This window comes from Colletes gigas, unplaced genomic scaffold (genome assembly GCF_013123115.1).
Source record: "Colletes gigas isolate AHSC1104 unplaced genomic scaffold, ASM1312311v1 Colletes_gigas_Sc00009, whole genome shotgun sequence".
Taxonomy (NCBI): Eukaryota; Metazoa; Arthropoda; class Insecta; order Hymenoptera; family Colletidae; genus Colletes; species Colletes gigas.
The window spans coordinates 8,963,595-8,989,752 of NW_025106638.1; the positions used below are offsets into that span (position 1 = coordinate 8,963,595).

General features: G+C 44.3%; 1 protein-coding gene across 1 annotated transcript in view; it reads left to right on the top strand.

Annotated features, from left to right (window-relative positions):
- LOC122397583 overlaps nucleotides 1-20,648 on the top strand; it is a 188,650-nt gene extending 168,002 nt beyond the window's left edge. The window contains exons 5-16 of the mRNA XM_043396840.1: nucleotides 2,434-2,570; nucleotides 4,897-5,185; nucleotides 5,744-6,021; nucleotides 8,702-8,854; nucleotides 9,843-10,037; nucleotides 11,922-12,310; nucleotides 12,597-12,833; nucleotides 15,746-15,925; nucleotides 17,327-17,474; nucleotides 18,761-19,030; nucleotides 19,485-19,822; nucleotides 19,966-20,648. Of these exons, the coding sequence (XP_043252775.1) occupies nucleotides 2,434-2,570; nucleotides 4,897-5,185; nucleotides 5,744-6,021; nucleotides 8,702-8,854; nucleotides 9,843-10,037; nucleotides 11,922-12,310; nucleotides 12,597-12,833; nucleotides 15,746-15,925; nucleotides 17,327-17,474; nucleotides 18,761-19,030; nucleotides 19,485-19,822; nucleotides 19,966-20,305 (2,954 nt within the window). The 3' untranslated portion in view covers nucleotides 20,306-20,648. The remainder of the gene's footprint in view (nucleotides 1-2,433; nucleotides 2,571-4,896; nucleotides 5,186-5,743; nucleotides 6,022-8,701; nucleotides 8,855-9,842; nucleotides 10,038-11,921; nucleotides 12,311-12,596; nucleotides 12,834-15,745; nucleotides 15,926-17,326; nucleotides 17,475-18,760; nucleotides 19,031-19,484; nucleotides 19,823-19,965) is intronic.
- Nucleotides 20,649-26,158: the final 5,510 nt, after the last annotated feature.

Sequence of the window (26,158 nt, forward strand, 5' to 3'; positions counted from 1 at the left end):
TACCGATACTAAATACAAAGTTTACTTAGATAGAGTCACCCAATTTTCGATTATACTCTGTATAAATTATTTATTATATAAACTTTGCTATTGGTAAATAAAAAAATGTTTTATGAAGCATTCGACGACGAAGATAGTCGCGTTGAATGGTCAGGAATGGAGAGTTTGTTTAATTAATTAGAAAGTGAAATAGGATTGATGTTGGACAGGGACAAGGAGTAACGGGACCGATTATTCCCTTGGTGGAATCGATTTACGAGCAAAATTGTTCGACTATCGAGTTACATCGGCGTATTGCGGGCACAGTGGAAGGCAAGGCGGCCAGATTTCAGGCGCGCTATTAGTCGGGCAAACTGGGATTCTGATTAGGAGTGAGACCCGATGGCTGGAAATGGCGGGCATTGTGTTCCCGATCCATTCACCCCGCCGTCGGTGTGCGTTGGCCCACCAACGTAGCCCCCGATCTCCATCCTACACGTCTATGATGAGCCCTTGAAGCCCCACAATGAACCGGTATTGTAATCAACCCGTCCTGTACAATGTGATTCTGCACGGAGAGCATGCGATACGAAGCCACAGCAACTTGATCGTCGAGTGCGTTTCGGTTTCCTTTCAAACACCACCGGAGATTCCGATAGGCCTCGTAGAAAAAAAACAAGTTTATAATTGGCGACAGATAGGCCAACTTCGATTCACAGGGGGCTGATTTAGCGTTTAGGAATCTTCAAACTACACGAAATCACGAAATTCTTCTAATACGTGAATCTTAAGAGCACCGATCTATAAAATCTATGATATCTCATTTACTATTAGATTTGGGGTAATAGTATGTTAACAAAAATTATTGGAAATTGAATTACGAAACTTTTATGTGGGACAGAAATTTTCGTTAGGGTGAATAGTAATCGAGATACCGATCCACCAATTCTGGGCCTTTACTGTCTCACAAGACGTAAATGTTAAAAGAAGCACCAGTCCATAAAATCTATGATATCTCATTCACTATTGAATTTAGGGTAATAACGTGTATAACAAAAATTATTGCAAATTGAATTACGAAACTTTTTCGAGTAGCATAAATTTTCGTTACAACGAATAGAAATCGAGATAATGACCTCCATTTCTCAGTTTTTCGGGACCCCTCGAGACCAAAGCAGAGGATGGGAAACGATCCAGTCTTAAAATTAAAATAGCGTATATAGGTGGTTTGTTCGAACTTGGACACCCCGTGTGCGAGCCAGGGAAGGTTGCTGTAAAATTTTCGTCGACCCGAAATCGTGTTTTCGAGTGAGTCGAGTACACACAGCAATCCTGGTGAGGGGGGGGGGGGGGCTATCGGCATCCTCAGTTGGACAGGTTTCAAAAACGATACGGGTATTTACCGTGAATTAGCGACGGGCCTTTCGAAAGCCTCGGTATCTGCGACGCGATGATTACCCTCGATAAACACGCGATCGATAATCGAACCGAACACAATGCCGGCCGCGAAATGCGCCCGTCGCGCCCGGAAACTCTCGTCCAACCCGGACTTTGATCGAGAAACCATTTTTTTTTTCCTGCCTGCTAGTGTTCCCGTTAAACTCATTACAGCGGATTTGGACGACAGCTCGATCCCTTCTCCAAGAGCCAACAATAATACAATATTATCTAAATTTAATATTAATCGAATTACTCAACACTATAAATTCATCATAAATTGTTAATAAATAATAATTACGAATTCCGTAACGTTAAATCCAGCCTTACAAAAAAATAATTAAAATAAATTGTTTTGATAGAGGTCGGATGAACAGTGTTCTTAGAAGTAATAGATGTCACTTGCAATGTTATAATCGATCGATACAAAAGTTGATAAAGTCGTTCGACACGACCAGAGGGGATCGTGTTATTTATTTTCCCGACGCGGAAGCATAACCATAGACGAGGTATACGAGTAGACCTTTCACTTTATGGACTTTCGTGGCTCAATCTGACTGCCATACCGACCTGAAAATTCGGAGTTGATTTTAGCGTCCTCTTCTCATGGATGGCGGTCAGTTGAGAAACTATTCACTGAATTAGTATTGATAGGCAAACAGCTGTAGTGTTGCGTAAATACTTGTGAGTTGACTATGGAAGGGATTAAAATTCATTTCTAAATCTGTTGGTAATATTGCGAGTGACACGAATATGGTAATGGGGCTCTAGAGCCTCAGAAAAATGAGCCGGAAAAATACATTGGGTGAAAGGTCTGCTCGTATACGTCGTCTATGGCATAACTAAGAAAAATAACGTATCGGTTATTAATAACTCGGGCGCTGATAAAAAGCGCAATAGAAGGTGGTTGTCTTTTTGCGCCCGATGCTTTTATCCCGGAGCGAGATACTTTCATAAAGAACCGTCTGTCCCTCCGGAGACTGAGACTGAAAGACTTTTCTTTCTCTGCTGTTGCAGCTTGCAACAAAACGTACTACGGCGACGTGGGCAAAACCTACAATCTGGAGCTTCATCGACCCAAGGAAGACAAGGTGCCTTACTTCTGCAAGCTCACCTTCAGCGCACCGGGTGGCGATTTCGGAGACATCGTTCAGGTCGGTCTGCCAGGAATCAACATTTTATATTCCATTTCTCTATAGCTCGTCCTAGCTTTCTCTCCTCTATGATAAATTGACAGATTTCTACTGCCTCTCAACTACAATTCTTGGAAGCCAAGCGGCTTCGAACAGCGACCGTGTCGAGCGTAACTTGACGCCGGTCGTTGTCGATATATTGTACATATGTAGGTATGTATATGGTTTCGGGTGCCAGCTATTGTATCTCACTCGCACTTATCCTCTTTTCTTATCTCAGTTGAATTCTGCGAAGTAACCATGGCCACTTAAGTGTCCGCGGCCGGTCCTGAGCGCATACAGAGTGTTCGACTACCTCTGGGAAAAATTTTAATGGGAGATTCTAGAAGTCAAAATAAAACGAAAATCAAGAGTATCAATTTGTTGATTGAGGATTCATCAAAAAGTTATTAACGTTTAAAATTGCGCCTGTAGAACGGCGATCTGCGAACAGCTACGTGCATGCGATAGTGGTTCTCACTCAGCATGAGAAACTTTACTTACTGGCGTATCGATAGCCTTACAGTTTTGTGAGTGAGAACCGTTATCATGCGTACGCAGCTGTTCGCAGATTACCGTTCTACAGGCGGATCTTTAAAAATTAATAACTTTTTAACGGAACTTCAATCAACAAATTGGTATTTTTATTTTTGTCTCTAGAATCTTCCATTAAAATTTTTCACAGAGGTGGCTGAACACCCTGTATATTCCTCGAACGAGTTGAAATCGGTTATAATGTCTGTTTAAACAGTTACAAAGATTAGAAAACAAACTTTAATCGTATAACATTTCATATAATAATTAAAATATTTTCGACCAGCGATACCAAACGCAAGGAAATCGAACTCTGACGAAAAGGGTCAGCGAGAAAAGGGGAAGAAAAAAATTGTTTCCTGGGGGAAGGGGGGGGGGCAAGGGACGGTCGGACGAGGAAGAATCAACGGTGGAATTTTTAATAACGCAAATTGCTAGACTCAACGCGAGTCCGAGCCCGTTGGCCGAAAAGTTTCGCCGCGAATGAAACTTCCCCGTCCGTTGCCAAATTATTTATACGTTGCAACAGCTACTAGCCACCCCCCTGTTTGCCGTTTCTATCAAAGGAGCCACATTTCGAGGAATTAGACGAGAACGTCCCGGTGTTTAACACGTTGCGGCGACTTTTTCCCCCTCCCCTCTTTTTGGACTTTCATATTTCCCGGGTTTGGGTCAGTTAGGGATCCTCGGGCTCTCGTACCGGGGTTGGTGAAAGGAAAAGGAAACTTTTTCGCTCGCGGAATTTTTATGAAAATAGTTGCAAATTTTTACAATAACGCTACCTCGAGTAAAAATTACGAATCTTAACACTATACAGATATACAGGGTGTTCATCACCCTTGGGAAAAATTTTAATAGGTGATTCTAGGGACCAAAATAAAACGAAAATTAAGAATACCAATTTGCTGATGGAGGCTTCGTTAAAAAGTTATTAACGTTTAAAGTTCCGCCCGTACTGAATTTTTTTCTCGAAAATGCGTAAGATTTCGGGGGTATGTCTATTCACCAAAAATGATTGTAATTGGACCCCACAACCGAAAATAATTTTTCCAAAACGATTTGAAATTTTTTTTCCCGTCGAAAAATTTCACACATTTTCGAATTTTTTTCTAGAAAGTGCGTAGGATCTCGGGTGTATGTCTATTTACCAAAAATGATTATAATTGACCCTCGTAACCGAAAATAATTTTTCCAGAACGATTTGTAATTTTTGAATTTAATTGTTAATAACGTTTTAATGAAGGCTCCATCAACAAATTGGTATTCTTGATTTTCGTCTTATTTTGGCTTCTAGAATCCCCCCTTAAAATTTTTCCCAGGGGTGACCAAACACCCTGTATAGAGAGAATTAATTAGAATTCAAATTTTACAATTTCTTATAGCCAATAGGGACTGTATATCAATTTTGCATAATTTTTCGAAGAGTGATCCTCGATTTTTTAAATGGAATGCCACATATTTTTTCACGTTATAAATAATATTTGAAAAAATTCCGTTTCAAAAACTGAAGGTTTTCGTTTCTCGAAAAATAATGCAAATATGCAAAATTAATATACGCTGTCCTACTGATCATAAAAAACTGTAAAACTTTTTCCTCTTTCATTTTTGTCTAATTATAACACTTTTCGAAACAATCACTAATTAGTGATAGCGATTTTGTGAACACCCTATATAACTTAATTCCAATGAGTGAAAAGAGTAAACATTGCAAGATGATCCGTTATGGCGGTTGATTTCTAGCAGCCGAGCGACGTCCACGTTCTCCTGATTTCAGTTGACGTTCGACAGCTTCACCCTGGGGAAATTCGTGTCCTTCACGGAGAAGGGCTGCCCGGACGGTTCGCTGCAAATTTCGGAGGCCGAACGGCCGGACGTCGGCGGCCTCTGGTGCGGGACGTCCATGAGCCCCGCGATTTATTACAGCGAGACGACCAACGTCTCCATATCGCTGAAGCTCCTCAGACTCAGCAAGGGTCAGAGGGGATTCAATTTCGACTTCAGGATGGCGTACAAAATGATCAGAAAGGAGGACGCCGTGGTGCGCTACGGGAATTCTGTCGTCGGTGCGTACTCGATTCCTCAGATTCTCATCAGAGCTTTTTCGGTCCTTGGTTATATGTATACTCGCGTTACTAATATACATATAATCGTGGACACTCGTACAGCATAGAACGAGGCCGATTCTCCGTCCGATCCACCAAGTGCAGCGGCGGTCGACGCGACCAAACTGGTGTATGGGTGACCGGTTTAGACAATTGTTATTATACCGTGTTTATATGTTATCTTTCTATCGATTTCGTAATTAGGCATTGTTTACTCGGTGAATGTTATAAAAATAAAAAATAATAATGTTACATAATATAAAAAAATAATAAAAATACTAATCTTTGGAATCCAATCTAAATTCTAGCTAGCAACAAAGTAATTAGAAAATATAATATTCAGTAGCAACGATATATAAACGTTACTCTAGCTCCGATAAAGCCAGCAAAAAGCCAAGTTGTGGTTAGGTTAGGTTAGGTTAAAATTGAACGCAGTTTACAGCAAAGAATAAAATTGGTTAAAATAGTAAAAAGATGTCTTCCTCGAAAATTGAACAAAGGTTAAAATTTTGACTCCAGGTGTAACGCAAGCGACGGCGACGCCGGCGTCCACCGAGGCAACAACGACGCTGTCGTCGTCGAGCGACTACGCGAACAGCTCGATAGCGATGCCCGCGCAAATGGTGGAGCAGCCGGCGACTCCTCCTGGGAAGCCGAGCAGCGAACAGTACCTCGGTGACCTGATATCCGGGACCTACTGTTCCCGAATATTCAGCGACTGCGACCGGAGGAAGTGCAGACTCCAGTCGCCCAACTTCCCCGGATTGTATCCGCGCAATCTCACCTGCTACTACGCGGTAAGTCCCTAGGGAGTTTCCCGCCCGAAAACTTGCCAGCCTGACGCATCGTGAACGCACGGAACGTCGGAACGGAACTAACGCTCGGCTCGTTGCGAATTTAAACACAATTTTTCGAGGTGAATGGAAAGATTTCAATTTTGAGGTTACGTTTGCACCAGAAATTAAAGCACATCGGAGTTAGACGTATTAGTAGATACCTAAAAGAATATTCCAAGTTATTGAAAACAACAAAGGTTATCGAATATTAGTTATCGAATTTTTGTTGAGTTTCCGTGAATAAATATTAAGCGGACCTATGTTTATTTTCGTAAAAATTGTTATGGACGTTGATTATATGTATACCTCATACTTTGTATTAAATTGTTTCAAAAAGACTAGAACGAACGAAACAAGAAATATTACATACTTGAAATTGTAATAAAAAAAAGGAATGTATTATTAATAGGGTGAAAAGATTACTTTGGGTCACGGTAAAAGGAGAGAACGGTTTCCAAGGAAGCTGCTTGTCTCCGACCAGCGACGGGCCTCTCATAATTTTCCAATTTTTCCCAGCGCGGATTTGGCGCGTCAGTTTTCTGGAAAACGACCGGTCCGGTCGAGCATCCCTCGCGACGCCATTAGTTTCCCTTTGCTCGAGAACTCGGATACACACCGCAGAACCATAAATCGTCGACGGCGAGCGTTCCGCGACGATTCTCTTTCTTACCGGACTGTTTGACAATTTATGTACCTGTCCCGAGGAAGAATGAAGTTCGTTGTGGGTAACGACGTCGCAGGGAACGGGGGTGGACGTTTGGGAATGACGTGGAAGCGATCAGAATACAAGTCGCGTCTTGAAATTTCACGAGTACTCGCGTTTCTCTTTACAAGCGTGTCCCAGAAATGACGGGACAAGCCGGCTGGATTCCCGACACCGGGCGAAATTGAAAAGTCCTTTTCTCGACCATTTGTTATTTTAGAAGCGACGAAAAGAGGGCGATGGCACCAAAAATAATACATCTTCTACTTCCAAAGCGTGCCTTGTAACAGAAAATATTCGGTAAAGTAAAACTTACTATATCATATGACGAAAGTAGTCAACGAGTTGTTGGAAACGCCGGTTCTCGTCCGAACGTCGAGTACAGTACTTCGGGATGGATGACCGCTGTATTGTTTATTTTATATAATGTTTAATATTCTTCTCTATCGGTTTTTGTAATTAGATATTACTTGTTCGGTTAATATTATACAAAAGAATTCCTTGTGGAGTAAATGCGAGAGTATCGATATAAAATCCTCACAGTGGAGACCTCTACGCAGCTTAAGAAACTAGTTGATCACGTGACGTCTTTCGCAAGCCGAGCAGCAGTCTTCCCAGGATCGTTCTTCCAGTAGCACGTGGTTATACTTTTCGATCTACTTGTTGTACGCATTAATTTATAATAAAGTCTATTTTATTCTTTGCACTTGTGCTCTATCGGTTAATTCTCTGCCCCACAGTAAATGTAAGTGTCCATGTCGACGCCCCCCGGTTCGAAGAGACCATAAACTGACAGAACAATAGGATCGACAGGCTTTCCAGTACGCTGCAGTTTACAAATGGCGCATACCCTTGGTACCCTAGACTGACCTTCTGGTCCCGTATTTAGCAATTCGGCCGGAAACGGGACGTGCAGATATTTTCGGGGTTCGACATGGACGCGTATTTAGTGGAAAGTCGAGTTACAGGCCGAGCGGAGAATAATGGTTCACGCCCCGCGCGATCGCGACGTTGCGTCGTAAATTTTCGTCGGAATGCCGACGTTGTTTCGGGCCTCCTCCCCCGTACCCCTCTTCATTTCGATACGACTGCACATCGGGGCCGTTCAATTTGCTCGGAGTCGCGATTTCGAAACCGGTGATGTATCGCTCCTCGGATTACCGGCTGTGTTTCGACGAGCGCTTTAACTTCGTTAATATTCATTACTGGGAACAACGATTTGCACTCGCCCGGCGCTCCAAGGAAGGGTTGTGCAATTGATATCGCGATAATCCACGGAAGAAAGGGCGGTTCCCGCCATTTTGGGGATTTGCGTCGGAGGTTTATGAACAACTTCGTAAATCGGTGCTCTTATTATACCCCAATGAATTATTCCAGAGTTATTATCGAAAAATATAATTCGTAGTTATACGTCCCCCATATATGTAAAACACCGTGCAAACCGAGACCAGAACATAGAAATAGCATGTGGCTATGACAGAGAATTAAGGATATTAAAAAGCTAGTATTAATTAGAGTGGCAAGTGTTGATTCAATTAAGGCAATGAGTTTTTTACAAAGTAACGAGGTTGAGGTCCCTGGTGAACCCCACGCGGTCTCCTAAGGCCATACTCCCCCAACAGGTGTGCCACGAGAACATTTGTAATAAACTAATGAAAAGACTCTATTTACAACATGTAAATTAAACGTGAAACGATACGGATATTAACACGATAATTAAGTGTTCTCTCTAACCTCCCCTCTAAGTACGTGACAATGTAATGAAAGTTGAGATGCACTGGTCCAAGAGTTAAACTAGAATCTAAGGGGGACAACAGCCCCATCGTATTATCGATCGAGCCAAAGAAAGAAGAGGGTGGAATTCTAAATGCAATTCCATAGGTGTAAAACGCGGCATCGTTCCATTTTAATCGCTGTGTGGGTGTGTGTGAGACGCAGGTGAGGCAGCACGACGTACCGGCGGGAAAACACGCCTTAATTTCGGTGAAACAGCCCCGGGGGCAATTGGTGGCCATAAGGGTACGGCCAGCCACCCAAGTGGAATCCTCCCCTCGCGAGCTCCGGCTGTGGAAGGACTGCGACGTGGTTCAGGTACGTAAAAAGTCGACGTGAAAATTGGATTAACCGGTATAAATTGGAGACAGCCGCGGAAACGGCCGAACGTGACCGTCCTACCGATAAAACAGGGCACGCCCGTTAATACTTTGCATGGTAATTTCGGGCCAGCCCCGCCCGGGCGCTTCTTAAATCATCGAATCCTCCCGCGACTCGCAAATTTCCCGATCCGCACGCACCGCAACTAAATTCGAATCGGGGGATGAAGCCCCTGCGCCGAGTGGGCTAGCTTGATAAGGGCGATTTATTGGCTGACTATGGGAACCCCCTCCTCAACGTTAGTTAACGTGGATAATGTGGAGAATGTACCGGGGGTGTTTGCGGAGTCACGGGGAAATTTGCTAGCGGCTGCAAATCGGAAATACCCAGCCTCGTAACGTCCGCCATTTTTTCAATATGGCGGTGGGTTGGAAGTTGAAACACTTTATCTACCGTTTAAGACTAAAATAACCTTAAAACTTCTTTCAAAACATTATTATTACATCGTGATTTGTAATTGTTAAAATAAATAAAAATGGAAAACAAATTTTTAAGAAAAATCGACAGGAAGGTAGGTGAACCAATTTTTCGACGAAATTAAAAAATTTCAAATCATTCTGGAAAAATTGTTTTCTGTTGCGGGGGTCAATTACAATCATTTTTGGTGAATAGACATACCCCCGAAATCCTACGCACTTGCGAGAAAAAAATTCTTTTCCGAAAATATAACATGAAGTTAGAAATTCTGAAATTTCATTCTCTGTCTCATTTCTTCTTATTCATTTTTGTAACCTGTTGGTAATGTTGCGAGTGACACTTGTATATCTCGTCTGTGAGCCGATTAACCGGCTAGCGATCGATAGAGCTTCACTTCATGCGGCACTCTACTTTAAATTTAGTATCGAACGATTTACAATTTACCGATAGTTTCTGTTTCGTTTCGCGCGGCGTGAAAATTAGAAAGAGGATTTTGCATTTCCCGCAGGATTACGTGACGGTGTACGACGGATACACGACCAGGGATCCGGTGATACTGAAATTCTGCGGGGGCGGAGAACCGGTGCCGGAGGCCACCAGCAGCGGAATGGAGATCCTCGTCGAGTTTACTACGTCTCCTTACGGCACGTTTCTGCACCCCACGCCTCCGCACTCTCTCCACGGCTTTCAATTAGAAGTGCAAGTACGTGGTAATTCTCTTCAAACATTCAGAGGGAGAAAGAGAGCCGGAACAGCATGCTTTACGCCTTTCAGGGTAAAGTACGGCCTGTTCATGGATCGCATTTAAATGGATAGCCCGAGTCCTGCTGCCATTTTTCAGCACGAACTCGCCCCGGTAACCGTAACAGCTCCGCGGCGAAAATTTCTCTTCGTACGAGAAATTTCGCAATCACGGTGTTCAACTTCATTCTCTGGCCGTCACAGAGGAGAGTTGTCCCGACGTCTATTCTCTCGCTGTCTTCTTTCGATTCTATTAATGTTTCCTGGTCGCTCGCGCGAATTACAGTCGGGGACAAAAGTAAGTGGACAGACAGTGGAAATAGTTACGAGTGGTTGCGTGTTTCCATTAAACGCAATTTATTTGTATAAAAATGAAATTCTTTATTACATAACCTATATACCGTTATTGATAAAGGACAATGTTAAGTCATAGAGGGGTTTACTGACCCAAGAGCGTACAGCATATGCTATACACCGTTGGAAAGGTCTCGCCAAGGCGAATCGACTGATACCATTTTTAACTTCGATATCAGATGGGATAATGTCGAAAAATGGCCTCAAAGTTCGAGATTTTGCGGTTTTGAGCAAAAGAAACCGGTAGTAAAAGCCCATCCGGCCCGAGGGACCTCGAGTAGGCACCTGAGGAAAAACCGAGGGGTGTAAGCGATACTCTAGCAGATTGGGACGGCAAATGTGCCCCACCACCTTCAGTTGTTTTTCATGAACATAATATATTCATGGTAGACAATTCGCAGGTATAAGTTGGGAATGTGCAGGTTAGTATTCAGACTAATGCGTCACTTACAATAGTGAATGGAGTGACATTTTATTGATTGAACGAAACATAATGATGTGAATACTGAATACTAACCGTATCAGTCGATTCGTCTTGGCGAGACCTTTCCAACGGTGTATAGCATATGCTGTACGCTCTTGGGTCAGTAAACCCCTCTATGACTTAACATTGTCCTTTATACTAAACTTCTCAGCTGTTTACTAGTCTTCCTTTCTTTGGCTCTTCTTTATTCTCTCCCTTTCCTATCTTACCGACCGATTCTTACACGATGTGGTTACCGTTTTTCTCGTAGCGTTCCTTTCTTCATTTCCCGCCATTTTTTTTTTTTTTTTTTGTACGTGGGAAAATTCTCATGGACACCCGCGGGCCCACCCGAAGGGAGGGCTGGCGGGTAGTGCCGGACTCTTACCGGCTAAAACCCCACGGTGACCATCCTCAGACGCCTCGCGAGGGGCCGGAAACTCTAGTGAAACATCACAGAGTCCCCTGCCGCGCCGTGCCTTTTCAGGCCCTCCCGGTGAGAGGCACACCTCCCACCGCATTCCCACTCAACCGCAAGCGCCTGGTCACCAGCGCCCGCGGCCCCGTGACATAGGGCCACGCCGCTGGCCGCGAGGCCACGTTGGTCGCAACCAACTGACCAACTTGCGGGCTTGGGTAAAACCCGCGACAAGTATCCCATGCCTCAGTCCACTCACACACACATTCACACACACAGCACATTCATACCGGTGTTTGGTCCGCGGGAGCTTTCGCTCCGACCTCCGGGATGTCATGCGAGGACGCGGCCACCAGCCTTCTTAGGCTGATGACCTCATCCCCGCATCCCATCCCAGCAGCTGCCCCTATTCGCCACCTGGGGATGCGCCACGTAGGGGCTCACCTCCCCTGCCGTCTGGACAAACAAACGGGTGCGTGGTCTTCATTTTCCGCCAGAGTCGTTTCTAACCTGGACTTCTTTGGCGTACCTTTTATGCCTCTCTTTTCCCTCTCCTAGCTTCGCCAATAATTTCCTGTCGGTCACGAAAGAAGAAAATGATTGGATTCCAGGTGAGGTTCGTCGACGTGGACTCGCCGACGTACACGAAAAACAAGCACTGCGAGTTCTGGCTGCAGGGCAGTGGGGGTGGAGTGCTCTCTTCGCCCAGTCACACGCTGCCCCGAAACAGCACCTGCCTGTACCATCTTCGTGGCGCGGGCCCCACGATGCCCAGTCCGACGCCACCGCGACCTCTACCGAAATTCCCTGAACAGAGGCCGGGGACCGTGTGGAGGAGGCCAGCGGCGAAACCTGCGCAGCCGCAGTTTCGCGTTTGGCTCTCCATCCTCAAGTTCCACGTAGGCACCAGCTTGTCCAGCACCAACGAGGACTGCTCAACGACCCTGATGGTGTGGGACGGCGAAATGATGCCGCTGGCCGAATGCAACGACCAGGCCTGGTCCGTAACCTAACCCCCTTTAATCCTAACCTAACCCACTTTGATTAATTCCTACCCAACAGACGCCCCCCTCGAGTTTCCCCATTGTCGTTTCTTAAATAGACAACTCGAGACTTCGAAGATTCATATTCCCTTAGTTTCTGTCTCAAAGAATAATTTGTCCCCAGTTTATAATAATTTTGGAAATATCACTCTGGTTAGGTATTTAGGTTAGGAATTCTGGTTAGGAATATTTCGTTTTTTAATTTTGAAGGGACGATGCGTGACAAATTTATTTCTGTAACAGCGAGAAGGAGCACCAACAACACGGGAAGAGGGTGATCGAGACCTCGCGGCCATTGATCGCTCGACCTTCTGGAAACACCACCCTCCTGGCACGCTATTGTAAGGACAAGGTTCCGAGGACCTGCGACCACGCGATCCTGCAGAACACCAGCCGTCCCTGTTCCCTGGTGGAGAGCTTCGTTTCCAGCGGGAACAGTCTGACCATCGAGATGCGAATGATCGAGTCCACGGCTCTCAGGCGAGTGAAACTCGGTCGCTAGGAAGAGAAAACTGGTTTCCGTTTCGATCACAGACCCTCTCGAACTCGCTTCTCGCGCCATTTTACTCGTGCCATTTTACCCTTGGTTTACATGATGAAACGTGCATTGTCCCTCTTGAGGATTCACCTTGAACTCTGTCCAATATGGCGGTAAAAATTAGAAATGTGTTAATTCGTTCCTCCGACGGTCGTACAGTAATAAATCATTTCGTTCCGCCACGAATCGAGCAGAGGAATTTTTTGCGAACTTTACGTTCGTTTCTGTCCGAAAGTAAAACAGAGAAATCGGGAAGGAACGAAGAATTACTATGTTTTTCGCGCACGCTGCATCGCATTGTTGACAGCATGGTTCACGTAATCGATGCATCGACCCATTTATCGCGATTCTTTACGAATTTCGCCGGGTCGTAAATCTCGCCCATGCACCAACGCAACGGTACGCAAATAAATTGTGTATTGTTTCGAGCGGAGTTTCTGTGTTTCGTTAACGCTACGTCATACGGGTGACCCGAGCACGGTCCATCCTCGAGCATTGGTTTTCTCGTTCGAATTAATCCTCCTGTTCGGATACGAATTATTCTGTTCGACGCGAAACAAAATTTTCAATTGACCTCGACCTTTATGTCCGACAAAAAAAATCTGAAATATCTTGTATCTTCAGTTTTCAAGCGATCGAAAGCCGAGAGTTATTCCGAAATTGCTAAACTGTATTTGGTGGTTGCGCGTAGGCGTTTGAGTTTGACACCACCGTGTGTGGACAGGTTCAGGAATCCCCCAGTATTTCCCTAGCCCCACAGGGGATGCGTGGTCCCTGGAGTAGACGAGGTTTGAGTATCGTGGTGGCAGTTGGTTGCCCCATATCACGGGATAGAGTTTCAGCTCGTCGAGCGAGCTGCGGTTAATCAACTCTGGCACTACCTAACCATGCAGAGGCAGCAGACGTTTAGAATGGGTTCGTGGCAACCAGTGCGGATGCATGGAGAATCCAGTATCGTCCTAGCAGTTCCTACTTTGTGTGGACGCCGGTGATTAGGTGTACCTCGATCCCAGACCCGAGTTTGCGCGGAGATAGTCAAGGTGGAAACGGACGCGTTAAAGACAAATAGAGGAAACGTTTCTAGCAATTGCTTGGAAATCAACCCTTTCCGGAAACCATGTACATTTTGTAGAGATTAGGAACTAGCCAGGAAGTTTAATTATTTATGGTCCAATCGCTTTTCTATAGATTCTGGATTTATATGTAGAAAGAAAGGGGGTATTCTGGCTTCGACCTGCAATTTTTGTTATTTTTTAGAAAGAGAACCGTAGCTTGCTTTGTATTGGGATTTTGCAAGTATATTAAGCGATATTTGAGTATATACGGTATTTTTTTCAAGCGAAAATAACGAAAATTGTACGAGCTGTAGATTATTAAAGAAAGTCCCTTTAAGAGGATGTCTGTTTTGTTTTAGGGTTGGCTGAAGGGCGAAGAGGATTAGAAAATTAGAAGTATGCATTACCGAATAATCTGAAAGATGAACTAAATTATGAAATTACTAGGTCACGATTAATAATAATGTCTGAAATAAGAGTGTGGAGAGTGGGTAGAAACGTGGCGGGTGTTTGACGTGGCTGGGTGTAAATGGTACCACCGAGACCCGGGGTATTCCCCAGCCTGTCCCGGGGCTGAAAGTTCCTTTGAATATAAATTCCAACGAAATTTCCTCGTGACAGCGGCCCCGTGGAATCGATACAGAAACACGACGCTAGAATGCCAAAGGTTTTACTGGCGTCGCGGTGCAATATCTGCCGTACTCGCGCGCCTTTTCTTCCGTTTCCTCTGCCTCCTGATATCGGTTACCCTAGAACTCCATTTACGCGAACCTAAACGTGGGACGGGTGGTTCACACAACTAAGCTGGAACAAACAATAGGAGTCCATGGCTCATCCCGACTAGTTTTAACCTTCTGATTACTGTTATAGTTGTAAAACTCTTGTTTTTAGAAACAGCTAGCGATGATATTGAAAAATCTCGTTAACTTTCATGACTGACAGAGTTTATAAAAAATTATTGTTATAGAAATTAAATTGTAAATTAAATCTTCTAGGGTCTAACTAAAATTAAAACGCCTAGAATAGTTGATCACCGTTCCATAAGGATTTATCCAGCAGCGTTGGCGAGCTTCCCCTCCCCCCGTTCGATATTTCCGTAATTATCCGAGCGGGTTGTCGACGTTCCTTCAACCCGGTCGCGCTAAGGGGCAGCAAAGGGGTTATTTACATTTTATTTTTCACGGAGGCCCGAGACCGGGGCGCGTGTTCAAGCGTGATATCCGACACGAGAGCACACGGAACCGCGGATGCGTCGCACGGTCTAGTTAATCCTTCTTCCACTTGAAACAACCCTGTCCCTCTCTGCCTTTATCAACCCCTTTCAACGGATAATTTCTTGATCGTCCCTTGCGCGGTAGGAATTAATAAAACGGACGCTGCCTCGATCGAATCAATTGCGACAAATTTATTATATATAAGTAGGCTTAAAAATTACGAGTCCAAACCGAAGATACACACCCTCGGAAGAACTTTATTCTGTCATCTATAGCTCGTACAATTTTCGTTGTTTTTACTTGTAAGAAATACCGTATATGCTCCGAACGTTGGTAAATATATGTACAAAATCTCAATGCAAAATATTATACGGTTTTCTGTTAAAAAATTACAAAAGCGGAATAGGTAATCGCCTGTTGAATAATTGTAATATTGAATATTGCCAAAGTTTAATGGACGAGGAACCGTGGCAACAATCTAGACGTATTTGGGGCAGCGAAATAACTCGTTCTTCGCGCCGGACAGGCTAACGAGTTGCGGAATGACACTGAACGATGACCGTGGAATTTGTCTCTGTCCCGCAGGCCGGTGAATTTCCGCGCCCTGTACGAGTTCGTCGATCTCCATCAGGACGGGGATCCATACGGAAGCGGACCCTGTTCGAGGATCTTCTATAGCCGCAACAGGGATCATTATCCCGATCGTAGGTTCCAGGCGCCGCGCGAAATTTTCCTTTACGGCCGCGGCGGAGCGAAAAATATAAGGTGAGAGAGAAACCTCCCTTCCGACCGTACTCTTATCGGCCACCGACAATAGGGTTGTTTACACGCTGCTGTTCGCACTTTACGATCGACCGAAAGCTCGTCAACCAAACGTTTTCCAGTGGACTCGAACACCGTCCATTGTCACTGTAACTTTCAACCGTTCGATGGGTTGTACTTTAGAATTTTCAAAATCATTATTTTATTACGTTTGTTCTGTTACGTTTATAAAAACATAATCCATTCGTCAGTTCGTACAATCGACGCCACGAAAGAAAAATATTTTTATGGCAAAGAAATAAGATCGATAGAAATAACAGGAGGAAAAAAAAAATTTCATCGACCGAAAAACGACTCGATGGAGGTCGACAGGGTGGATCGAAGCGATTCAGAAATCGCGTCCGCTTGAAACGGCGAGGCCTCTAAGAAAATAAAGACCGACCTAACGGGGACAAACTCTTTCTCTTACCGCGCCCTATCTGCCGGGGCTTCAACGGTGTCCATTTATGCGCGAGCGATTTCGCGATTTCGAATGAGACGCGCGTCAGCAACGCGTCCCTTTGTTCAACCTGCAAAGCGATAACGCCCCGTAAACAGTCTCTTTGTGTGTACGTCGTCGCGAAAGTGCGCATTTTTTCTTTTCTTTTTTTTTTAACTTTCTCTCTATTCCACAATCGCCCCCCCTCATCTCCCCCTTCCAAGCTCCAACAGACAAAAATGAACCGCTGTAGACGGAATTGTATATTTTATATACAGGGTGCATCGTTTACATTTTCATTAAAAATTTTAATCCACAGGAAATAATACTTTTATCGTAAAAATATTCCACGTGTATTTTTTTTCATCGCCTCGAATCAATTATTACGTAGTAAATAATATAAAGTCATGTTGTCGAGCAAAAATCGTTGCCAAAATCCCCCGATTGTCCGAGATGCGTCGCGAATGGTCGCTTTAAAGTAACCGAGCTCTGCAGTGTCCGATAGACGGCATATTTAACGCGTAAATTGGACCGTTAAAGCCTGAAAAAGAGCTGATACGGCGGCCATGTTGGAATAAAAGCATCGTGTCCTGTAGGATTAGTGTTAATTGGAAATGGTTCGGGGTAAACGGGAAACGGGGATGGACACCACGCCGTCCGCTTAGGAGGCACCATAATCCGGTGTCGTAGAGACGCGTTAGGCGAAGTGGCAAAGCGAGGCGAGACCAGACGAACCGATTTCCCTGATGGTCTGACATCGAAATCGCTTTGGCTGGTCGCTGATTAACGAACCGGCGGTCGTTCGATGCGCCTTGCGTAATATCCTCGGTGCGGGTATCGATCGGCGGTGCGATTCCTTTGCGCGACCGGCCAGCCATGTAGATTCGATTAAGTCCTGAAAGTGCAGCCCAGAACGGATTTTCCAGCTGCATGTACCGATTCGAAGGCGAGCACGATGAGATCGTCAAGCTGAGGTTCAACAAGCTGCTCAACGGGAACCGAAGCTGCCGCAGCGTTTCCAGCCAGGACTTCCATCGACTGATCTGCGTGGGCTCTGACAACTTCTCTGTGAAGGTACGCGAACCGGTTCCTGTAAATAATTTAAGAGGTTAGGTCTGGGTTAGGGAATTTTGTTTCGTAGGAAGTTAGGGAATTTTTAATACGAATTTCTCAGGAATAAAATTGCGTAGGGGGCGCCACGCGATCGTCCGAGTAATTGTAAGATAAAAATGGCGTCTACCGAGAATTATATCGGTAAACTTTAACCGCTCGTATCTCGAGAACGGAGTATCGGATTGTAAAATGGTACAGGACTTTTCGGTTCCACATTCGGATCTGAAATATCCTGTACATGGGGATCGATCCTTTATCGTAGATATTTAGAAATAGTAAAGCAAATTTGATGGCAGCGTTTTTCGAAAAATCTTAGCTTTTCTACTTTTGTTCGTTGGGTGTTGTACGAAACATGGAAACAAATTCCTCCAAATAATAAAATCGTTTTAGCTTTAGAGTCTTTCAAAAAATCGTATTTGGTCCATTGTACAATAAGGTATTTTGTGGTATTTGAGCATGCGTGAGTTGGTACTGGCCGTGGTAACGTTGCTGTGAATGGTACACAATTCGTAACTATGTACAATCGTCGGTGAATGTACACAGTTGCTAAATTAGCCGGTAGGTGTGCGAATAATATTCAAATTACGGAATATACACCGATGGTTGTACACAATCCCTTAAGAATCATGAATGTATAGATACATGATATTCGGTGGAATATATTCGGTAGAAAAATATATCCATTAACAGATTTTGTGAAAACAATTCGATAAATTTGAGAGCCATAAAATTCTGTCGATTCCCTTGCAGCCGAGCCTTTTGTTACGAAACACGCTTTATACAAAGACATACCTTCGCCAAATATAATTGGAGATTCGATATAATCGCCAATGAAAATAAACAAAATTTCGAAAACAACGAATATTTCGAACATACTTCGGCTAATTGGCGAGATGTGTAAATTCATCGATTATTGCATGCAATCGCTTAATTTTATACATTCACGATAACATTAATAACAAATTGGTAATACTCCTACTTGTTTATGTGTTTTAATAAACATTTAAATTCGACTATTGAAGCGAACAAATATCGATTGATAAATAAATATTATTATTTATACGCATGCACGTTTTCGATGGTTAAATCGGTAATTTTCGGATGTATGTATAATATAAATATAAATATCGTCAAACTTTATCGGCGATTAACGAATGAAAATTGAAAATACATTTGTAAATCCTTAAATTAGGTTAGGATATTATAGGCTAAAATTGATCAGGTACACTCATCCATCGCATCCATAGGTGTTGGACCAACCGTGGCCGAACGCTCCTCCGGTTCAACGCGACTGTTTCTGTTCGAACCGTTCCCTGCCAATGAACGTTAAATCGACGTCGAACATCGTCGAGGTCCACTTCACGGTGCAGACCATGGACGCCCTCGACGACTACAATAACCTGTTCTTCGAGGGCAGCTGGGACTTCGTCAAGAGCACTCCCTGTCTGCAGAAACGCAGAGTGAGAGGACCGTCGGGGGAAATCAAGTATAAGTCGTTCAACATGGACGAGGACGAGGTAGAGGCACTATTTTGATAACACCAAATGCCATAGTGCACACGAAAAACTATAATTTACCGATTAGTCCTATAATAACAGCACATCTTTATAATTTTGGGTAGCAGTAAATGTTATTATACCTGTGGCGTTACCTCCCATACTCGCCACCAGAGGGGTCGCGCTCTCGCAAGTGCTCGACCGATCTCTTCGTTACTATACATGTGTATATACATATACTCCTCACCGACTTTCCACTGTAACCAGGCCCTGGACAAAATGCTCCCCTCTCATTTCCTTTTCTACTCTCTTACGACCTTTGTCGATTTCCCATACTCACTGTACTAATTGCATAGTAAATTAAGAAGGGAATTATCGCCTGCAATAGGATTAACATTAAAAACTTTGATATATTTTATATTCAGACCTAAGGATTGTATTGTATTGGAATTTTAGGAACTCAATCTATTTTCAGAAAAACTGTGAGAAACACCCGTGGCTGATCGACCCGGGTCCTAACCAGTACCTCTACGTGAAGACGCACGGCACGATAATGTCGAACACGAGCAAATGCACGACAAAGAATCGGATCGTGGTGCACACCGGAGGCGCAATCCACGTTTCTGTGTGCCCGAAACCGCCGTCGGAGTCGAGGCACCACGTGGTGGAGGTGTTCAGCGACGGCTGGGCCGTCAGCAGCAACGCCATGATCCTGGCGCCGGGTCAGGACCCCCTCAGGACCATCGCTGTGGAGTTCATTGTCAAGGAACCGGACGACTACTACACGGTCACGTGGCTCGAGCTCACTAGAAGGTATTTAAAAGGCTCCAAAACGATATTAGGAAACATTTATAAAATCAATTGTCTGTATAGAGACGGTCACGATAATTGGGTCACTTGCCCTAGAGTTGGTGCCGTTAAAAATGAGAAAATCTGACTATAAATTGCGTTTGCAGGCCCTCGGTGACGTCGACGGCCGGTCTGCAAATGTCTCGGGACTGCGAGCAGCGTTGTCCGGAGCTCGACGCCTGCATAAACGCGTCTCTGTGGTGCGACGGCATCTCCCACTGCCCGTCGGGCTACGACGAGGCTCTGACGCACTGCTCCGTGCTCCTCCAGCTGCCCCCGCTTCATCTCGGTCTCGGAATCCTCGCCATAGTCACGATCCTAGGTGTGATAGTGTTCGTGATCTGGCGGATCTGCAGGCAGCGGGCAAACCGTTCGATATCCCAGCACAGGCTGAAGAGCATCTCCTCGGTGACGGCGATCATCGACGGGAAGGAAGTGATCTGTTGACACAGCGACAGTTCTGTGCGATACGTCGAGGTAGACCGCGTGACCACCGTGTGACGATCACCGTGGTCGGTCATACTAACTGGTCGTCGTGGATTCAGGCTCCGGTTGGCGTCCTCCTGAACGGGACGCCCCCGCGGCGACCACCGCCTCCATGTAACGCGCAGAACTGCCATTCTGCAAGAATACGCCGCTCGAGCGGCGAACTCCGCTCTAATTGATCGTTCGCTGCTCGATCACTCGGACAAGATTATCCCGGTTTCTTCTACCGCGAGGGGATCGACGATTTTCGGTGACTTCTCGGACCTCTTGCTCCGTCGGGACTCCCCCTGTCGGGAGGACCGAGGTTCTAGGGGAATGCCCATAGAATTCGTAGAAATTCCTAGAATTCTAGAATACCCTAGAACACTTGGCCATTTTGCTTTTGTTCCTGTTTGCTACGGGCCCGGATATTCTTTGAGACCCCTCGATACTAGATTCACCGGCATCGATTAATACAAATTTTCTATCGAAATCCTTCTTGACGGTTACGTTAAAATACAATGTTTCTTTTAATTAGAACATATGTATCAATACACCGATAGCATTCCACCGTGAATTGCTAATAAATAATGTTTACGTGTTTCGTAACTTTAAATATGAAATCTGAAACTTGTCGAATTTACGGATTTTGTAAGTCAAGTATTAATGGTGTCTTGGGGCTCGGACCGCGCGCAGATAATATTTTGAATCATCTTCTTCCTTTCGTTGAAACTAGTCAAACGCGAGGGGAGATTTCAGAGCGTGACCCTCGCTCTTCGATCAGTTAACAGCTACTACTGGTATGAAAAGTGGTCAAAAAATGAGGATCACCTGGGACCTCTCCCCTTGTCAGCTTAGATGGCTTCGAGTCGGACATCAACCATAACCTCTCAAAGATGCTCAAACTTAATAGATCTAACAAATATTTAAACGATACGTTCAAATAATACATTTATTCAACAACGTGAAATGTGTTCGACCGACATGGAAGCCAAATAAATCCCAAATAAGGTTAGGTTAGGTAGGCTGCCTTACATTGGAATTCTGTGCATATATTTGCCAATGTTTTGAATATACATGATATTTTGTTTAAACGACAACAATGAAATATGTATAAGTTACAGATTACCGAAGAAAGTCCCTTTAAGAAAAAGTTCTGGCAATTTGAAGAAAGGGGTAAAAGTGTGAAGTTAAGGGAAGAACTAGGGGAAAACAGAAAGTTCTATCGATTAAAAGTAATTATACCTGAACGTTTAAAACTTTTGCATACTTCTAATATTATTATTTATTAAAAACCAAAGCTTCGAGACTCTGAAAGAAACAGTTTGAGGGTAAATCGGTCAGAGATGGTAACAACTTTCGCCTCCTTCCGACTCGAGGTCTCCGGCAACCCTCATTTCGACTTTCGTCGCTTTGCGGGGGCGTAGCGTCGACTCGCTATTTGGCCATTAGCCAGGGACCCTCTAGGTATATTTTAGGTAGATTTGGCGTTACAAAGTTCGACAAAGTTTAGACAGCGCCGTAGTCGAAGTTTCGGTGAAGATTTTGCGCGATTGCATCCGTTCACCGAACAACTTTCAGCCTGGTAACGCGTTTACCGGTGCGTGAGAGAGTATCGAATTGCTTTAACGAGGACAATAAGTAATGAAATTCTAGATAATATCGTTTCGCTGGTAGCGTAGCTTAGCATCGACCTTTAGTCGCGATGAGGTCCTGGTCGATCGTTTCAAGCTCTAAGCTAAATTAACTCTTTCAACGTTGATTAAAATTTACCGCGAGAAAATGTTCTTTTTAGTTTGAAATTAACTCGGGAATTATTATACAATGAAATTGATTGTACGTGGATTCATTTTATATCAAATTTATCGATTCCAAAAGTCAGAGTTAATGCGATGTTTTCTGTACTGTAAAATCGTTAGAACAGATAAGAGAAACGTAGAATTTGATACTTTGAACGCTGAAAGGGTTGAGATCGATCGATCGGGCAATGGCGATGGATTTAAGCGCCATGGATTGGCTGAGAAGCCTGAAATTCTGTCGAACCACGTGCTAGACCGAAAGCTGGAAAGTAAAGGGATGCTTCGAAGAACGGAAATCCGAGGCATCGAGCAGAGAACGAGCAAGACACTCGCACTGGGTCGTTCAACCGTTCGTCGAGCCTCTCGACGGGATGGCGAAGACAAGATTTTAAGCACTAGTCGACTCCGCCGTTGGCTCCATACTCTCCTTCAGTCTATCCTTCTCCATTTTTTGGTAAACCGTGCGAAATGATCCTCCGTACGATGGTCGATCGAAGGATCGACGAGTCGCGCGACGTTGTTCAGGTGAACCGTGGCGTTTCCTCGAGGAGAGCACGGATCGACGGCCATCTTTGAACTCTCGCCGAGTCACCAAGCTACTTAACCGTTTTATAAATTGATAAAATTCTTAAAGAGGCTTTTCAAGAAATCATTGGGTAGGACTAACTCGAAAAGCATTTAGTTTCCGATTCTGTAATATTATACTTTTTCAAAGAGGTCGTCGAAGTATACAAAGTTACAGTAAAATCTTTTGATTTGTTTCTAGCCTTTGACGAAAGCGAGAAACGAAGTCGTCGATCGCGCTGGTCTCGATGGAACCAGCCAGGAGAACTTCAAACTAGAGATACTGACCAAAACTGTTTCGAGTGATTACCGTTTAGGCGACATAATTATAATTACATACACTAACGATAAGACTTCGGGAAGAACGAGTACGAAAGGTAGAACCTATGGTAGCCTGAAATTATGTGATATATATAAATGCTGTTTTCCGCGGAGCTGTGCTCCGTTTAAGAATTGTTACACCCGGCTGAGGGTGTAGTCGACGAGAATCGACGAGGTGACTTTGGCGGATCCAAGGATCGACGCGGCACACCCGACGCCATCACTTGTACACCTTGTTCATACTTGTACATAATTGATTATTTATCTATTTGTATCGGGATAACGATGTTTGAGCACGCGTCTCCGTTCGCACGCAATGATTCTAGGACAGTTTAACGTTTACTAACTGAATTTATTTCTTTTCAAGGCGCCGTTGCGAACGGAGGCCCTGCACAGAACCGCTTTACTACTAGCCGATAAGCATAGGACGCGAAGAATAAAGGCGAACCTTCGGAAGCAGGATGCGAAACGAATCGAACGGGGAAGAAGGTACAAAACGAAGGCGAATAGGAACTGGGAAATAAGAAGAAAAATAAATAAATAAATAAAATACACAGCGCGCGATCGAAAACGTCGCTGTCAGCTAGCCGGAAGCACCGCCATCGTTATTTCTCGCTGTTTTCGCCGTGCACGCAACAATAATTAAGAAAACAGCGACAAACGAAAGCCACAGTCGAACACCGATGAAAAAAATATTGTGTACCGACCCTCCATTATTATACGTTCACGAAAGACAATCGTTATAATGTATTCAGAATTTTTTCACTTGATTAATTAACCGTATAATTTAAGTAGTGCCAAAAGGGCAACAGTCGTTACCGGAAACGCTCGCTGGATCACGGCCCGGTCCCGTTCGCATGATTAATGCCAAATTTACGGACATTGATTGCACGTAGATTGTTTTATTTAAATCTGTTAACAGAGATTCGTATCGTTACGTTAATGAAATTCGACGTGAATCGCTGAAAAATAATATTTATAAGTATGGAATACGGGATATTCCGTAAATCTAACGTCAAGTTAATTCTTCGACAAAATTGCTTTGGGGATTACGGTTGATCGCGGGCGTTTCTTAACGAATACTCGAGAGCACAATTTCGCGACGAGAGGGAGAAAAGGAGTTCTCGTCGAGATTCAAAGCGTATACGATTGACGTCCTTAACGGGAATGCTCGTTACTGTTTCTTGTTTATCGCGTAACGTTAATTCGCTCGATACGAATCGGTATGATCCTCCTTTTGTACGAAAGGTGTCGCTCGCTCGTGCAACGAAACCCCACACCTCCTTTTCGACGATGTCTGTTTGCGTTCCGAGGACCAATGCGCCCGCTGAACATTTCAGTTTTCCTGGTTCGATCGACGTGACAAATCAAAATCTCTCCGTGCGATTACGCGACGATCCGGAGAATCGAAGACTGAATCATTTTCGCGTCCCCCCAAATCTCGCTGCTCTTGCTCCGGGGATCCCCGTGAAATCCGGACGACGATCGTACCAGGCTCTTTCTGAAACCGAGGCTCGAGTTCACTGCCATTTTTTCTTTTACTTTGCACACACACTGTACCGATTCGTTTGCGATCAAAGCTCCCGGGGCACGCTGGCGTTGGCAATACCATGTAACAAGGTGCAGCCTCCCGGTTGCGTACAAATAAACAGTTTTTTCGTGCTGGTTTGTACCGTTTCCTTTGAACCGCTAATATCGTAACTCGTTCGTATTAAAACAATCGTGCGTCGTTTCAACGCTTGCGTGCACCGAGTCCAATGTGTACAGGACGCACGCGTGCATCGGGTTTCAACGTTTGCTTGCTAAAAGGATCGTTTCGTGTAACCATAGAGTGAAAAAAAAAGAATAGGTACCAAACGAAAACTATCATTCGTGCCTCGGAAGAATCTGAAGGTTGTACGAACAAAATCGTGGTGTCTAACCGTAGATAGGATTCTTCCCGGCCGCGAATGATAACTATCTCGAAGACTTAATAATTAAAAACGTTCAACGACTAATTGTAAGTTAGTTCGACTCGCCGTAAAACGAGAAAAGTTGCTTGATTTGCTACTCGAGTGGCCGAATCGACGTTATATTTGGCTGGAACTTTCGTCTGCTCGCTAACGATAAACCGTTCGATTTCCACGGAATAATTTTTCCTGTTTCGCGTCGGAAACTAGCAAGCTAACCCGCGAATTAAGGTAAATTTTAATTTGTGCAAAGTGTCACAGTTTCCTGCGACACGTCGGCCATTTTGTACGTGAAACCGGGACTCGAACGGTCGAATCGAAATTTCTATATTCCACTGTACGATCCACGAGCGCGGTTCTCTTTCCTCGAGTGTGACTTTCAATGAAAAAGCGACGAGTTTCTGCGAATTGCCATAAATCGCTGTACAGGCCATGTTTAGAGACAGCCAGCCGCGGGGGCCATCGGCCAGAGAATCGCGTGGACAATAAACGAACTTGTTATTGTACTCTTCTTTATTTATTCGAGCGAGAAAACAAGCCATGCAGGTCACGGTGAATTGTGGTCCCAGCGAGTCGCAAATTACGACGATATTTATAGTAATTCCGGAGGGAATCGTGAACTAGCGAACCGAACGATTTTACGATTAACCCGCGATCGTACGTCTGTCTTCGTTTTTCTTTTTCTATTGAAAAAACAAGGAACGTACGATCGTGGATAAAAAAAAAAAAAGAAAAGAAAGAAATCTCGTCCGCACGAGGCCTAAAAGTCGTTCAAAGTTTAAAGTTTTAAACGACTTTTAGCTACGAATGAAATTGGTCCCAGTTGCGAGTTCGGGCCGACGGCCATCGCGGACACCGCGCGTGTAAATAAATAACGAAATCGATGAGCGACTCGATTTGTAAATAAACGATAAGGTGTACACGTATGAATTTTAAACTAATTCTAGATCACGATCTAAGTTACCGAATAACTAATGTAGACGATTAGAACGTTAACTAATTACGATGTAAACCATATCCATGAGCGCGCTGGGATTAATGGTCGAAACGTTTACTCGTCGATTCGTTGGAAGCCTAACTTTCTCGCGAAACGTCGAAAGAACGAAAAGGAAAGGAAAGTTTTTAAACTGTTTAAACATCGTCTGTTCCAAAGGCGATAATTGGACGAGACAGCTAAAAATCGAAAAGAAAGGGTTCCCTTC